Genomic DNA, 16,005 nt, shown 5'->3' with positions numbered 1-16,005 from the left:
ATTCAAATCACAACGAAACCTAAAAACAGAACTAATTCAAATATTTTTGGGCAGCACAGTGACTCATCAGACTTCTGATTAAAAAGTAAAGATCGTAACAACTTAAGCAAACTACTACGTAAATCCTGCATGGAAACTGCCAAGACTATTTTGTTGCAATGAGACAATGTAGCAGCGAGTCAATGACAGAAATAGAAAAAGTAAAATGGACCATAAAAATTACAAGAAACGAGTTTAATATTCAATATCAGCTGATCACAAAATATGTTTCTCTGGCATAAAATCTGACTGTAGCAAGTTGCAATTGGGGTTGCCACCGTTAACAGTCTTCACAGTCTTAACAAGCAGCTGCACGTTAGAGGAGCATCTTTCTTTCCCAGTTTAATGAGAATTACGTTGATTCTTGCTTTGTAACGTCGTTTTCACAAGTTTTTTGTAGTTGTCATCGTTCGTGTTATCTTTCTCGTCGCTATCTTCGTCTTGCTGAGTACACTCTTGCAACCGAATATAATATTGAAAAGTGCCATGCGTATTCTATCAGCACCTTTGTTTCAGCTTTGTTAATATTTGACTTGAATGTACCCAGACAACAAATCAGTCGTTTTTCACATTGAATCAACGTCTGCAGACGTTGATTCAATGTGAAAAACGACTGATTTGCTGCCAAGGTAAGATCTCTCACAGCTTTTAATAGCTATTGTCGCTGTTCGTTTCTTCGATTATTTCATGACGCTGGTACATTGCTGCCCCAAATACGTTTGAATTTATTTTGTAAGTTTTGTTGTGGTTGAAATAACGTTATTCAACATCGCATTATAGTCCATCATATGGTGGACATTGGTGGTGCACCAAAATTAGTTTCTCCTAGATATACAACTGTTTTTGTTGACTAAGCAAAAGATTTCATTTCTTCTGTCTTAAAAAACCAATAGGTTAGACCAGTGGTTCCCAAACTTTTTTAAGCGCGACCCAAATCTTAGTTAGGTGAACATCTCGCGACCCAAGACTTAGACAACCTGTACAAACAATTTTAGTACTCTACTATTTTTTCAACCTATGGTTGCTGATAGATATACAGAAAGTAGCAGAGAAACGTGACGTGTGGAAGCAAATAACAGCCAACCTTCGGCTCGGAAACAGCACAAGATGACGTTGATGCCTGTTATAGCCAAGACACAGACAACCAGTTGAAGAGTGGTTTACTTGAGCTCGTTTGCTTAGAGGCTAAGTATCGCAGGTTCGTTGCTGAGTCAAATCGTCTTCGCTTCAATAGGCTACCGCTTCTTTGTGATTAAAATAATACTCTCGTTTTTCGCATATGTTCCGGATGCTTCGTCTTCAGATGTGTCTTTGACTTTGTTCGACAACGTTTTATAGCACCGCTTCCATTGTGGCGTCACAACATTAGGATAGCACAGAAAAATGAACTCGAGCTTGAAAAAAAGTTTAGAAATCTTGAATTGTGAATTTTCAGCATAACTCGCGTTTACCTTGAATTACTATTGAAGGAACTGCTAATGAAGCAATAGATTTTGACAAAAGAGGCCAAAGAAATGAGGCAAGGGAGGCACAATGAAAACACCCAGTCAATGTTGGGATTTAAAAAAAAAAATAATAGAATAAAAAGCAATGTTCAGTTGTATAATAATTTCCAACACTCTCATTTTAGAACATTTGGATCATTTTTGCACGACCCATAGTTTGGGAAACACTGGTTTAGACTGAAGTTCATAGAAGAACTACTTGAAGTGTGATTGCTCATAACATCTAGAAAATTTCACTAATCCCAATCTGGCTGGAGTCTTTCAACTACAAGATCTGAAGTAGGCTACGCTCGTTCACGTCCATCAGTGTACAAACAGTTTTCTGACAAGTGAAACCATGAGTATAAAAAGATTTATATATACAGTGTATACATCCGTTTAGGCAAGTGGTCAATAAATGTCATGTCACGTAAAAACGTGTATTTGACCTTCAGCCAAACCTCAGCCGCAAAGATGCCTATTTTGACTGCAGTAAACCTGTATTACTGCACGTGCCCTTAACGCTTGAGGAATGCTACGGCTACTCTGGGTCGACAAAGTTCACAGCAACACACACAATTGCACATGCCCTCGAAAACTGTGTCCTATCAAACTTACAAAAAAACGTTTATACCTAGCATCCGAGAGTCACGCACCTTTGGTAAGGTTCGTAGCGACGGTGTCAAGAAACATTGCGACTTGACAATTCCTTGTCAAGTTAAAGAAGACCATTTATTTTAATAATGAGTCTCATCAAATCAGTCTACCAATTATTTGCACGTTTTGGTTGTAAAAAATTACATCTTAAAAAAACTTCGATTCCAAAACTGTTGTAAAAATGGTAAGAGCATGCCGGCTAAACTTGTATGGTAAAACAAACTATGCTTCACCTCAACTGTAATTCTGAGCTTAAAACATTAACACAAATGAAATCCCACTAACAAAGCTATCTAGATCACTTAAAAGCAATGCGATAGATGCAGCAATGACAATTCTTTGAACAGGAATCCAAACAGGCTCGTAATTCGTAAAATTGTGTCACAAACATGTCATACAAAGTGATTGCAAGGATTAATAATACTGTACAATACAAAGATCGACTTCAACTGAACACGCAGCGATGTGCATGCAGTTTTTACTGCGTTAAATGCCGTAATGATGATCAGTGATGCTGCACAACAAGTCTAATGCAACAAAGTCAATTTTCTACGGATGCTGTAGCCCAGAACACCCATTGCTCGGGTTGTGTGGTTCTAGCATACATCTCTCACCTCTTAGTCTAACTCTATCTCACTGCAAGGGCTGGCAAGACTTGGCTTGCTCAAATGATCGGAAAATATTTTAATTAATTAGATCAGTAGAGCCTTGTAATTTCCTCTTTAGTTACATGAGCCAGTCTGCACATAAGGTGAAAGTATGTAACCTTAATGCACAGAAGAGGTCGGCGTGGCAAGGTGTAAAATGAGTATTTCCTGATTTGGTTTTGAGTAATAGCGTAGAAGCTGATGTCTCTCTACCTCTGTTCCTGCTTTTCAACGTAACGGGAATTTATAAGTTATAAGGGTCCATCAACTAGATGCAACCGTGCCCCATAATTTCTTGATAAAGCTTTCGCCACCATAAAAGCGGCTTACTCAAATACCTTGTTTAACTAGTAGAAGAACAAAGCAAACAGATTTCAGGTTTTTGAAACAATGTAAACCAGAATTGTTTGCGAGTTAATGTGACCCCAATACAAAACTTGCAGATTAAATGGGTCAAAGTAAAAACTGTCTACATTGATGCAGCAATACATAAATGAAAATGCCAGCAAGTAAGACTGTTTATTTATATTACTTCAACGCCTGCCAACGTTAAATCAATGCCACTAAGAGCTGATTTGCTGGCTGAAATTATGTCATGTCCTAAAAATCGAAACGTACAAAGCTGAAGGACTCCTGGTCAACATATAGTGTATAGACTAATGGAGCAATGGTCTCAAATTCAAATTGCTCTGAGAGCCAAATGTACACTAGTAAATTAACCCGAAGGCCGCAATGCACAACGAGAAGTCAATAAAGAAAATAACACAATTAAAACGCAATAAAAAAGGTAGTAAAAACACACCAAGAACGTTAGGTCGCAAGTAAAACTAGTAAGAATTAAGAACAAAGAGATGAAAATACACTGTACGAACGCAAACGAAAAAGAAAAACAAAAAGGAACGCAAACAAAACGAGACTTGAAGATTAAAAATCTTGCAATCAACTTTCAAAAAGCGCGGCAAAAACTAAACCCTTGAAAATCTGACTTCAGCTACTACCAAGATTACTATTGCGATAACAGCACAATAAGTGAATAGGCAATGTGATTATATAACAATATGAGTTTCTCGCACGCAATCAAATGGGCGCGACAGTAGTGCTTACTAAAAAGTCGTGTGATGTTTGATGGTCATGTTTAGAGCTTTTGAGCAATTTTAGTGCATTTTACCTTTCTAAATCTATGGAAAAAGTATGTACTGTAATTGTTAATCATTTCAAAGCTTAAAAAGTCCTCGCGGCCCGTGGGCCGCGTGTTTGAGACCCTTTGTATAGATGAACTTATTCCCTTATGAAAACGGTTTTCAATTATATAAGTGACGCAATCACAACTACGCTTTCCAACTGCAACAACGTGATCTTATGACGACACAAAAGCTTGCTAGCAAAAACGCAAGTTCCGCAAATCAAATAGACGGATTCAAAACAACCACATTATTCAAAATTGTTGAAAAAACATAGTTCATTAGCAAATTGAAGAAGTACAAAGGGTAGTCCAGTTCAAACGGATGTTTCTTATGTGACGATGACTAATTCACAACAAGAATTTCTTTTAAAAATAAAACTATAAATATATGTGTAAATGTTCGCGCCAGCAATGAAAAATAAATTGAATTGAATTGTTCTTGAAAAAACGCGGCATGATTACAAGATCGATTTGTTTTGTTTGTTGCAGTCGCTAGAACCGAATAACGTTCATTCCAGTGTAAACTAAAAGTAGCTATTCAAAATAATTAATAAAAAAAACAGATACAACTGTTTAACAAACTTTAATTAACACAAAAAGAAACTACAACACGCCTCTCTGCAATGCGTTTGCTGGTTAACATACCAATCATTTGTCGCACTCAAATTTAGACTCAGTAGAAACTTGACTCTAGACTTGCTAAGTTTGGACTGAAAATCTTTCTACTTTCAATCTCCTTAGCCTACGGTTCTATTTGCATCAAAAAGCAACTGTGAACTAGATATTACAATGCAAACTATATTTCGCAACTTAATGCACACAAAATGTTGTTCAAAAATTTATCTCACATAAAACATAAATTCAACAACAATTAATAGGCTGCTCATATCTGTGAGAAGGTACAAAGTCTTATCCTTATCAAGAAATGAAAATGTCACGAGTATCTTGCCTCCTTTCACTGTTAACTGATATCGAAATAACGTACATTGGAAGCAGTTATCTCGCAAACCATATACTCATATGCAGTGGCAAACAAAGCAAAGTCAATATTGGCAGTCAAAGTGAAACATCTTTCACATCTGCTTTGCCAGCTGTGGCACCTTGTGTGACATAATGTAAAGTGTCAGCTCTTTGGTATACTATAGGATGCAAGTTTGCCATGAAATTGATTAATATAAATACTTACAATTTTCTAAGAACAAAACGAAAGTAATCAAATCACATTGAGATGCAAACCATCCGCAAATTCTCAGACGAGCGAAAAATAATTTCCTAGTGTGGAGAACATTTTCAATGGGTAGCCTAGCCACTTTAACATGAATGAATTCTGCCACAGCCGCTGAAACCTTGAATCCACCGGAAGCTACGTTGCCCATGACGTGGAAGTGGCTACCGTGATAGTGGCCCTTCTAGTACTCAGCCAGAGAGTTGATCCTTGCTTTGAATTTTGTTTACAAATTAGAACAAAAGAAAAAAGAGATATGGCTGGGGTGAGAATCGAACCCGCGTCATCGAAACGACTACTTCTCAAGCCCTAACCTGTTACACCATGCTGTCGACGGCGAACCTTCACTTAATTTACTTTGCTTCATCTGCTTTTCACGCCACAGAAAACGTAGCTTAATAGTTTTTTCCCCACTTTTGAGCTTACGAGGGGTTGATTGGTACAAGGTTTCAGTGGCTCAGGCAAAAAATTTTCATGTTCAAGTGGCTACCACCTTTTCAATGAATCTTTAAAGCAAACTGTCGCATGTATCCAATTTGTTTTTAAACTGGTGATGTTTTAAAAAGCTTGATTTTTGATGGTAACACATTTATAGCTATAAAAACAAAACGTAAACTGACGATGTAGGATACCACAAACGCATCGGTCTGTATTCACTCCCTCCCCACTTACTGTATACACGTACAGTGTGAACCTAAAGTGCAGCTAAAAATACAACCCATGGCTCTCACCGCACGCTCGGGCAGCAAGCAAAGGTACAGTATGAAAAATAAACAGATTTGATGAGTAAGTATCTAATTCTAAGAACCATGCAAGAAGAACGTGAGTTCCATTGCTTTAAAAACGAACGTGAATCATGTACAGGCTCTTGCCGTATGACGTCATTGCCACATAACGAAACCTTGAGATTGGCTCCGGAACCAGGGAACTTAATCTGCACCCGAGAAGTGACGAACAGAGATTGTTTGTTCGTTGTCAGTAAATAGGGAAGTGCACATCGATGAGCATGCGCATGAGAACGCAAAACGTGTCATGTTACATTTTCATAACCAACACTTGATTTTGATAAAAAAAATGTATGGCCCCAGTGGACAACTGATTCCATGACTATGACATGAGATGGTAGAACAGAAAATTTCGAGATGAATAGGCAAAAATAGATTCAATAGCGAAAACATGCATGACGTCTGCCGGCAACAGTTACTATTTAAAAAAAAATATTGCACACAAATCGATCACTCACCGGCAGGGAGGGCTCTCCCATTGTTTTGATAGAACTGCAAATCACAAAAACATTATGATTAATAATGATACGGCTATTCAGATGCAAGGTCAGACTCTAACATGAGAGCAATCGTCCAACATGCCCTTAAGTACAAATAAACAAAACACTTAACGAGACCTGATCTTTGACCATGCTATATGTCGGTGAAGTTGCTATTTTGGCGAATATTATCTAAAATTCAAAATCAACAATTGCTTTTATGAGAATTCAACAACCAAACTTTTGTGGAGACCAAACGCCTTCTTTAAAGATCGGGCAATGGCCACAATCCAGCGATTGATGATATTGTTCGACAATCTACAACTACATGCAGAAACAAAAAACATAACTAGATAAACAAAATTTTAAAAATAAAATAAATTAGAAGTCTTCCAGTAGAACTAGATTAATATTGTCGAACGTGTGTGTTTTCTTCACTTCACTTCATTTCAAATCATTGAATGTTTAACTGGCTGATAAGCAATGGATTAGAACAACTTTTTTCAACGTTTTTGTCATCGCGGAACCCCTGATTTATTTTCGCTTTTGTCAAGAAACCCCCATCAACAAAAGTTTAGAAATCACAAATTGCTTGTAGGAAAATCCAATATTTCGTTATTGCACTTCAAAAAGTAATCAGGTACTTCAACAAATTAACGGTTATTACAAAAGGTACAGTCAGAAATAGCCTGTTGTTTAACTAACTGGCCAGCTTGGAGTGTGTTAAAAAAATCAGAATGATGCATCAATACACTGATTACTGAAGCAAGAAATTAATTCTCAAAAAAAAGCCCGGAAACCCTCGTTAAAACCTCTAACCCATGGAACTCCTTTACATGTTCTGTTCGTATTACAATGTTTTACGAATTTTTACAATCCCTTCTGATGCTTAGAATTTGAGATGTGCGTTTAAAAATGTGACGAAGTCGAAAATAACCTCAATAAACAGAATTGCTGGTTAAGTTTGTAACATTCCCACACTAGTTTTGCAAACCCAGCAGCTTTTGAAATAACTGGTTTTGGGGTCCATGGCAAAAGTATGACAGAGGAGAGAGGAGTAAAATGGCAGGCTACAGCTTACAAAATTAAAAATGAAAAACTTCAACACAATAAAAGCGCAGGCCATAAATGATAAGACGATTATGCTTCTGGAAGAAAGTTACGTAGAATACCTAGGCAGCAACAAAATACAAATCGCAAGAATAAAATTTTTATGCAAAGGGTAGACTGCAAAAATATCACATCATGCCATGGTCACCTTTTTCCCTTATCCTAACAAACATGTTTTTTACCAACGTGTGTAACGCAACATAATATGATTGTTTTAATGACCCTCACAAAAATGTTACCGTATATGATATTCATACAGTCCCTTATTGAACAATAAATGCTATTAATACAAAAAGTGCTCAATGCCAAGCACAAAGCCAAGTAGAGCAAATTAAATCAAATATAGTTATTACTCTCTAAACCAGTGGTTCTTAACCGGGGGGGCGTGAAACATCTCTCAGGCGGGCGCGAGCTCTACAACAGTTTCAATTTTTTAATTACTTTAATGTCCTAGGACCTGTGCTGTTCGTAATATTTTGTACTTTATCTTATTTTATATTGTATTCAGTAATTCTTGCTTTATTAGTTAGATCAGAACTTTACAAAACAATTTTTGCGCTGAACTCCTTCAGATTTATCAAATTTTCTCGACGCTGCTTCATTTTTACTTTTTTGTTTAAATTGCTTTTTTACAGTTTTACTTACTTAATGCTCGATCACCTTACTAAATATTACCGGTAGGCCTACTAATGGCCTGTTTTAATTGCTTAATGCTCGGTTGCTTTTTTACGCTTTTATTTAATGCTCGATCACCTTATCAGGTCACATGAGTTCTTAGCTCAGTGGCCTATCCCCAGCCTAGTTGCAGTCTTTGTGAAGCTGCATTTTCTGCTCTCGTTGCTTTCAAGACCAAGTACAGAAACAGGCTGAGAGTTGAAAGAGACTTACATTGTTCACTCTCTGGAGTTAAACCTTGCGTTAAAAATATAGTCGCTAAGAAGCAGTGTCAAGTATCTCGCTGATGTGTACAATAAACAGACAAAAATGCAATTTTTTTAGTATGATACTTATTTAAAATCTAGGGGGCGCGAGGCACATGACCATTATTGAAGGGAGGCTTGATAGAAAAAAGGTTAAGAACCACTGCTCTAAACCCTTTACAGCCTGCTTCACCCTAAAAGGAGGATCATCAGAATTTGAATAAGGACCTTCTGATGATCCTCCTTTTAGCGTGAAACAGGCTGTGAAAGGTAGAGAGTGATAACTATATTTAATTCAGTCCTTTACTTTTTTTTAAATTCCCTTATTGTATATTTATAACACTAGCTTTTTCCCTAGACAGCAAAATCAGTCATTTTTACATTGATTCAATGTCTGCAGAGGTTGAATCAATGTAAAAATGACGGATTTTGCTGTATGAATCTAGTGTGGATGTCACAGACTGGAGACGCCTGCCAAGGTTCGTACTTACAGTGGGGTCATCGATATCGTCATCATCCCATTCGTCATCAAATTCGTCATCAGGGTTATACTGTTCCGGTAAATTGGGTTGCGTGGGGTATTGGGAGTTATAACTCGTTCTTATGTTTGCACCTGAAAGAAATATTAACAGAGCATGGTGTCATTTTACATCCACAACATTTGAACTTACCCCCTTAGAGTTACAAAAATTGGAATCATAGTTTCATATAGGCAAAAATCGATCGGCTTCTTTTAACAGTTAAACGTACATAGGCAATTAGGCATACCCATGGCTACCTAGAGATACGGCCTGATTTTTCACGTTTTGCAGAATCTTCTAGATTTAGTCAAGTTTTGGTAACTGTCTGAATGAAATGTTCTAAAAATTCTATTTCAACGTCTTCTTTCCTGTCTTCTCCAAGTAACAAAATAGGTGTTAACATCATCAAGCGTTGAAAAATAATTTGAAAGATACGATGAAAGATAATTTACAACTTAAAATTTCAGTCAGAGAGCTAACCACTCCCTAATATTCAAGTTTTTTTTTCTACTGCTTCCCTAACGCAACAAAAAGCATAGCATTACGAGTCACCGAAAGAAAAAAAATCTTAGAAAATTTCATGGAGATAGTAGCAATAATCAAAATTTTAAATCAGACCGCATATCCATTATCCAGGTAGCTATGGTATACCTATCATCAGAATTGGATCAATTACATAATTTTTAGTTCCATTACATTACAATTACACCATCAAAATTTTTAATTACATACATCTGGAATTTTCAAATTAGAGTTAATTCCAAATGTAATTAATAACTACAATTACACTTTCAATTGCAAATATTAAATGTTTCGACTTTATCAAAGACAAGCAGAATTGCGTTTGATTAAGATTAAATTGCAAGTCCCTTTTGAACCCCATTTAGCGGCTAAACTAAAGTACTGATATCATGGGCGCAAGTTTTCAACTGAAATTGTGATTTGGACTAAATTTTTGTGAAATTGCAATTACATAACAAAAAGTCTCAATTACTATTATAACTGATCCAACTCCGATACCTATTGCAACAATGCTCTTTCCAGTTGAAAATAAGTAAATTTTTTCAAATAAAACGATAAGGTATAAAAAAAATCTATTACGTATTTGCGAGCATTATACTTCTATATTTACACAACCTAATGAGCATGGTATGTGCCATTAATATGACCGACAAAATGTGAGTACACAAACCCCATATGTCGGCTACATAGCCGAGTAGTGAAAGCACTTGTATGACACTCGAAAGGGCACCGGCTTGACACCGCTTTAAGAGAATGTGGCTGTATCTTCAGCAAGATACTTAATGACAAGCTTGGCACGAATATTGGATTTCTTGCCTACCCGTTCACTTGATTTAAAGTTCATGCCACCAGGTTCAAACCTGATGACGACAAATATGACTTCTGGAAAGTCATAAAAAGCATAAAGTTGGGAAATTGAGTTGTAAAAGCAAGAAAGACTTGGACGCAGCTGTGTGGTTTTAACTGCTTTTAAACAATAAAACGAGTCTGACAAACAAATGAACCATGGACCCGGACTTTATAAATTTGCTCCATTGTTACAAATGGCATCGACAAATCGCTTTCAAAGTAAATTGATTACTATTCATGCCATGGACATGGTTAATGATAGAGATGTACCGATACCAATATTTTGGCCGATACCGATCCCGATACCGATATCACTTTTTTAGGCCGATACCGATACTGATACCGATATTTTGGCCGATACTTTGGTGTTACAAAAAGAAACAATTTTGGTATTTGCAAGGAATTATATCAAATGCTAAGCTTTACCTTATTTGCAAAAAACTATTAAAAAAGCTTTCAATTGGCATAATTTATTAAAGATTCAAGAATCCAATCTCAACCACATTGTTGTGTCATAATAGTCTCTCTGTAGGTATCATGGCTGATACAGCCCTCGATGTACAATGATGTTCCAGTTTGATCGATCTCGTGCGTCTTGCCAAATTTTAGTAGGGTTTTTGATTTGTGGTTGAAAAGTAAGTCATAATAGTAGGTTTTAGTAATGAAAGACCACCGTAATTGAGGACTGGGGTATGAGGGAAGAAACATTACTGTACATCATAATTGGGGTTTCTGAAAAATTAATAAAGTGTTTGCGCAAACTTTCCAAATAGGCTATCATAATTGATAATAAGATGTAAAATGTAAACCAAGTGATTTGCGTAGTCGTACAAAAACTATTCGACAAGTAATGTGCGACCTAATGGCGCTTGTCGTGCGGTTGAAAAGCTTTTGCCAGGCCAAGACTACCCAGGTAGCAAAAATGTATACTTTTGCATCGTTTTTACATTGCTAAACGGTTAAAAAACCCATGTAACTTGGTTGTTTTTAGTAAGCTGGTTCTATCAGTTTTTGATTAAATTTCCACCTTTCGTTGTAATAAACTCACCAAGCTTAAACAATGTCATGGCAGAATAGATAGGCTCAAAATGAAAGCAATGGAACTACGAATTTTCACTAAACTAATCAAAATGGTCTTGTTGACCTAAGATGACCAAGGCCTATGAGAGGGGGGTACGAAGGGTACGGTGTATCCTTGATGGCCCAAGCCTGTGTTTGTTGGGGTGGCCTGAAATTGTGGTTTTATAATTTACCCGCAAAAATGTTTGGTTAAAACCATCCTAAACGACTGATTTCAAGCATTAAAGTTGTTATTCTTTAGGGGGGCCGTAATCTAGCAAAAGGGCCCAGAAAGGTAATCGGGTGCTTTGCAAAGAAATTATGGGCCCAAAGTGGTAATTTAATGCTTTACGTGCAAAAATGTTCTGTTAAAAGTACCCTAAATTAAATCATAAAAGTTAGTTATTCTGCTGTCCGGGCGTACACTAGCCATTTCAATTCTTGTCGATGTCAATTCTTGCTATAAAACGGCTGCCGAGAAACATATAGTTGATTGGATGGTCTAAATGGCTAGCGTGGAAGCTACACCGTTATGGTTAGCGAATCGCAACAGCTCTGTATACTAGTGAGTGCTCAGCCTTGTGCTGATAGCCGGGAAGAACACTCCTTTCTTCACAATGAGGTTGTCATCTTAGGCGCAACAAGACCATTTATTGATTTGTTTAGTGAGGATTCGTAGTCCCATTGCTATTATTTTGCGCCTACTTACTCTGCCATGACATTGTTTAAGCTTGGTGAGTTTATTACAACGAAAGGTGGAAATTAAATCACAAACTGATAAAACCAGCTTACTAAAAACAACCAAGTTATATGGGTTTTTTAAACGTTTAGCAACGTAAAAACGATGCAAAAGTACATTTTTGCTACCTGGCTAGTCTTGGCCTGGTTTTATCCTCTGCTGAGAGTAAAAAAGAAACACAAAGAAAAGAATGATAAATATTGGAGAAATTGTGTCTCCTTCACAACTTAAGAATCGAACAATGCAAAACTGCTGAAACAAAAGGTTTTGTTTGAGTGAAAGAATCACTGTAAGCAAACAATGCCAAAAGGTGCGGGCATGAAGTCATGGGAGTGTGAGGTATCAAAAATTTGAACAGGTTGTTATTTTTCTACATCAATGTGATGTTAGTTACTACTTTAAAAAATCTATATAATATCTTTGCTTCTGCAGAAAATCCCCAGCAAACGCCTTTTTTTACATGTTTAGTATCGGCCACAGTATCGGCCAAATTTTACCGATACCGATGCCGATACCGATACTCAAAAAATGGCCGATATCACCGATACCGATGCCGATACCGATATATCGGTACATCTCTAGTTAATGACATCATAAAGTCATTTGAAGAGGGGCTTTAGTTGTTTCAATGAACTCATGATTGCTTCGCTTGAAAGATACAAAATAAAACGTCACCATGCCTGGTAGTCTTTGTGGAGGCAAAGCAGGTCTATCTTGTGCATTGTTTTGAGGCCTTCTCGTTACAGGGGGGAAACCTACAGCCTGTGGTCTGCCACCGTTTCGTCCAAACATGTTTTGCTCTCTGAAAAAAATATAACATGCGATACAAACTGAAGTTTTTTTTTTACAAATCTTGAACGTTCCAAGCTAGCAAGTTCACAAAACGAATATCATTGCCTGAGAAGCAAAGCGGAAAGTTATAAAAATTTCCGTTCATGCTTGATGCTTCGGCTTGAAATTCGTAAGTTGCATTGTTGTCACATGATAATAAGAGGTTTTGGAAAGAACCTAGCAAGCCTTTGCGGACGTTGAATTAATGAAAAACAAGGTTTCCTGACTTGAGAGGAGCTTCCGCTCGATAGGTGGAAATTTTCACCAACACAATAGCCTACGTCATCGACATTCCGATGAGTTGTATTTGAAGTGTAGTTCCCAGCTCAGTCAATTTATCCTTTTTTTAGAATGATTCAACGTCTGTAGATGTGAATCAATAAAAAAAAAAGATTAACTAGCATGGTTGTGAACTGTTAAAAACGTTTGCTATGGTATTGTTATTGCTATGGCAACAGTGCATGCTGTCACATGTTCGATTGAGTCGTCCAAATACCTCTGTGAATTTTTTAGCGGCTTGAGTTAAAAAAATGCTTTCGGAACAGCTGAACATAGTTGCGTTTGTTTGTGGTGATGTGCCGATGATTATTTTTAATTATTATGTCGGTAGTTGAAGATTTTGATTAAATGGACGGTAAGACAAGGAAGCCAATCTTCGTGTCCACCGTCAGGCATGTCTTCAAATGTCCTGCCATAGACACAGCCGCATGCTCTTTTGGGGAAGTTAACAAAACTTGACACAGTAGTGCAAGTGATGCATTGAGCTTCACAAAACATGAGCTTTGCAGAAGCAGCGAGTATTGAAACTACAGTAGTGTTATTTCCACATTCTAGTGGGCGTGTGCATATTTACCACAAAAGTTTGTTACAACTAGAAAGTTCTGAAATCGACTTACGGTATAGCTACGATAAACTTTGGGGAAAATATAGCTGGATAATAATCACAGTTTACAATCCAGTTAACCGGGTAAACTATCAGGTTTGCAGCATTTCTCAGTATCCAAACTATCTCTACTCATGTGCCAAGTTACAAAAGACACAAACAATCTTGTCACATTGTATTGTTACGTAACCAATGGCTGCGTTTCGCTTGCATACCTCACAAATTTACTTCTGGATCACTGGTTTTGATTTGAGGTCACAGTGACACTAACACTAGAATGGATTTCAACAAAAGGTTTGTTCACAGAAAAAAAAAACAGAACCGCAATTTCAAGCCTCAGTTCACATCAAAAGCAGTTAAAAACCAACACAGCAAAAATGCATCCTCTTGAGGCAACATATCCCCAGCCAGCAAAACCTGACCTTTTTACATTGATTCAACATCGGTTTTGCTAGCTGTGTCGTGAGAGCCAAAGAGACGAAACAACAAGACTAAGCAATTCTTCATTATAGAGATAATCGGAAGCTGTTGAATGTATTTCAGAAAACAATGACACAAACTATTTAATAAAAAAGAAGCACTTTCGAAAATCTAAAATTAGACAAAAAACTCTATAAGCAAATTAAGCGCATTATAAAAGGTTTCAGGTTGTGACGTGGGGGATTCTGTCAACGAAATTGCTTCTCAAACCATGGACCTGTCACGTGTTTGCTAGGCCTATTTAAATTTTTTGCAGAGTTTACTTGGTTGTTGGGCAATTAATGGTGGAACGAATTCATAACAACAAAACAGCAGTTCTGCCTTTATATATATAGTATGATTTCATAATTGCGATTTCGAAATTTTAGTCGTTTTACTTTCTATTGCCATCATGAAAGTCCGTTATTATGTCGATGACCACCTCTTCAACCAGATTGTCCTAAACTCGCACTTTCAAAGGCCCCAGTGCTTGAAATCTCGACGTCCCTTTTCCGGCCATGCTGCACCTATCTGCAACTCCAACATTTCTGAATTTGAAACAATGAATGGAAAGAAGTCGCGAGACCAATTTAATTTGCAGTCCTTTCCAATAACAACACTCCACCCGGAGCAGAACTACCTCAGAAGGAATGGGTGAAACTCAATCGCTTGCGAACTTGGGGTGGGCCGTTTCAACAACAACATGTTTCAATGGGACCTCGCCGACTCATCGTCTTGTGCATGTGGCTCAGATTTTCAAACTGTTACCACATTATCTACCAATGTCCTATATATCGACCCCAGGACATATATGAGGACCTCACAGCGCTCCATGAACACACAATCCATTGGCTGCTGTGCCTGGATTTACCAACGTGACATGCAGTGGCCGCAAACGCAAGAAAATTATGTCAATAAACTATAGAATAGTCGCAATGTAAAGTCAGCAGCCAAAAGAAATACAGCGTAACTCTGTATTGCTCCTTTTTTTCACAATGCCAATTTGTGTTCAGGAACAGGGTGCACATCAGACAGTTATGAACAGGTATATGAACAGGGTGCACATCAGACAGTTTGACTTGGTACAGACTGCAGCTGCTTATTTAAATGACCTTGCAGTTGCTGGCATCACATAAGCTATGCTTGGCTTGGAGGTTTGGAGATGAGGGTCAGGTTTGCTCTAAGTTCTGACGCAAATGACGGATATTTCGTGGAATGGGTTTTGAACAAAAGCAATTAAAACATTTACATGACTTTGGCACAAACTTGTGTATTATTATAAAATAAGGCGTGTTTCGAATATTTGATTGATGTAAATGTTGTTATAATATGTTGTTTTACGTTGTTTCTATGCACGTTGAACCTTATTTCAATAATTACTTTGTTGGTGTGTTCCATCCTCGGGCTGTTCTCTATTTTGTGTTGCTTGTTGTAGTGAGCGACCTGCCTCCATTTTTAGTACAGTTCAAGTGGTCGCATTTTAAGTTGGTTAAAACCTTACTAATAAGTTTAGCTTTAATTTGATGACAAATGCTAAACAGAAAAGCTTGAAAACACATACACGTTCAATGTCGTGTCACAATGTCATATTGCAAATTTTCCTTCGCAAGCTA

The 16,005-nt window shown here is 37.2% G+C and overlaps 1 protein-coding gene across 1 annotated transcript in view; it reads right to left on the bottom strand.

The window, feature by feature from the left end:
• Positions 1 to 16,005, bottom strand: part of LOC145779080 (uncharacterized) — a 43,953-nt gene that overhangs the window by 15,535 nt on the left and 12,413 nt on the right. Inside the window, exons 5-7 of the mRNA XM_082590651.1 lie at positions 12,900 to 13,021; positions 9,021 to 9,142; positions 6,479 to 6,512 (exon numbers count right to left, since the gene is read on the bottom strand). Coding sequence (XP_082446777.1) covers positions 6,479 to 6,512; positions 9,021 to 9,142; positions 12,900 to 13,021 — 278 coding nt within the window. The remainder of the gene's footprint in view (positions 1 to 6,478; positions 6,513 to 9,020; positions 9,143 to 12,899; positions 13,022 to 16,005) is intronic.

Source organism: Aplidium turbinatum, chromosome 10, assembly GCF_918807975.1.
Source record: "Aplidium turbinatum chromosome 10, kaAplTurb1.1, whole genome shotgun sequence".
NCBI lineage: Eukaryota > Metazoa > Chordata > Ascidiacea > Aplousobranchia > Polyclinidae > Aplidium > Aplidium turbinatum.
Note: the sequence above shows the minus strand (reverse complement) of the source record. Positions and strands in the feature narration are given on the sequence as shown.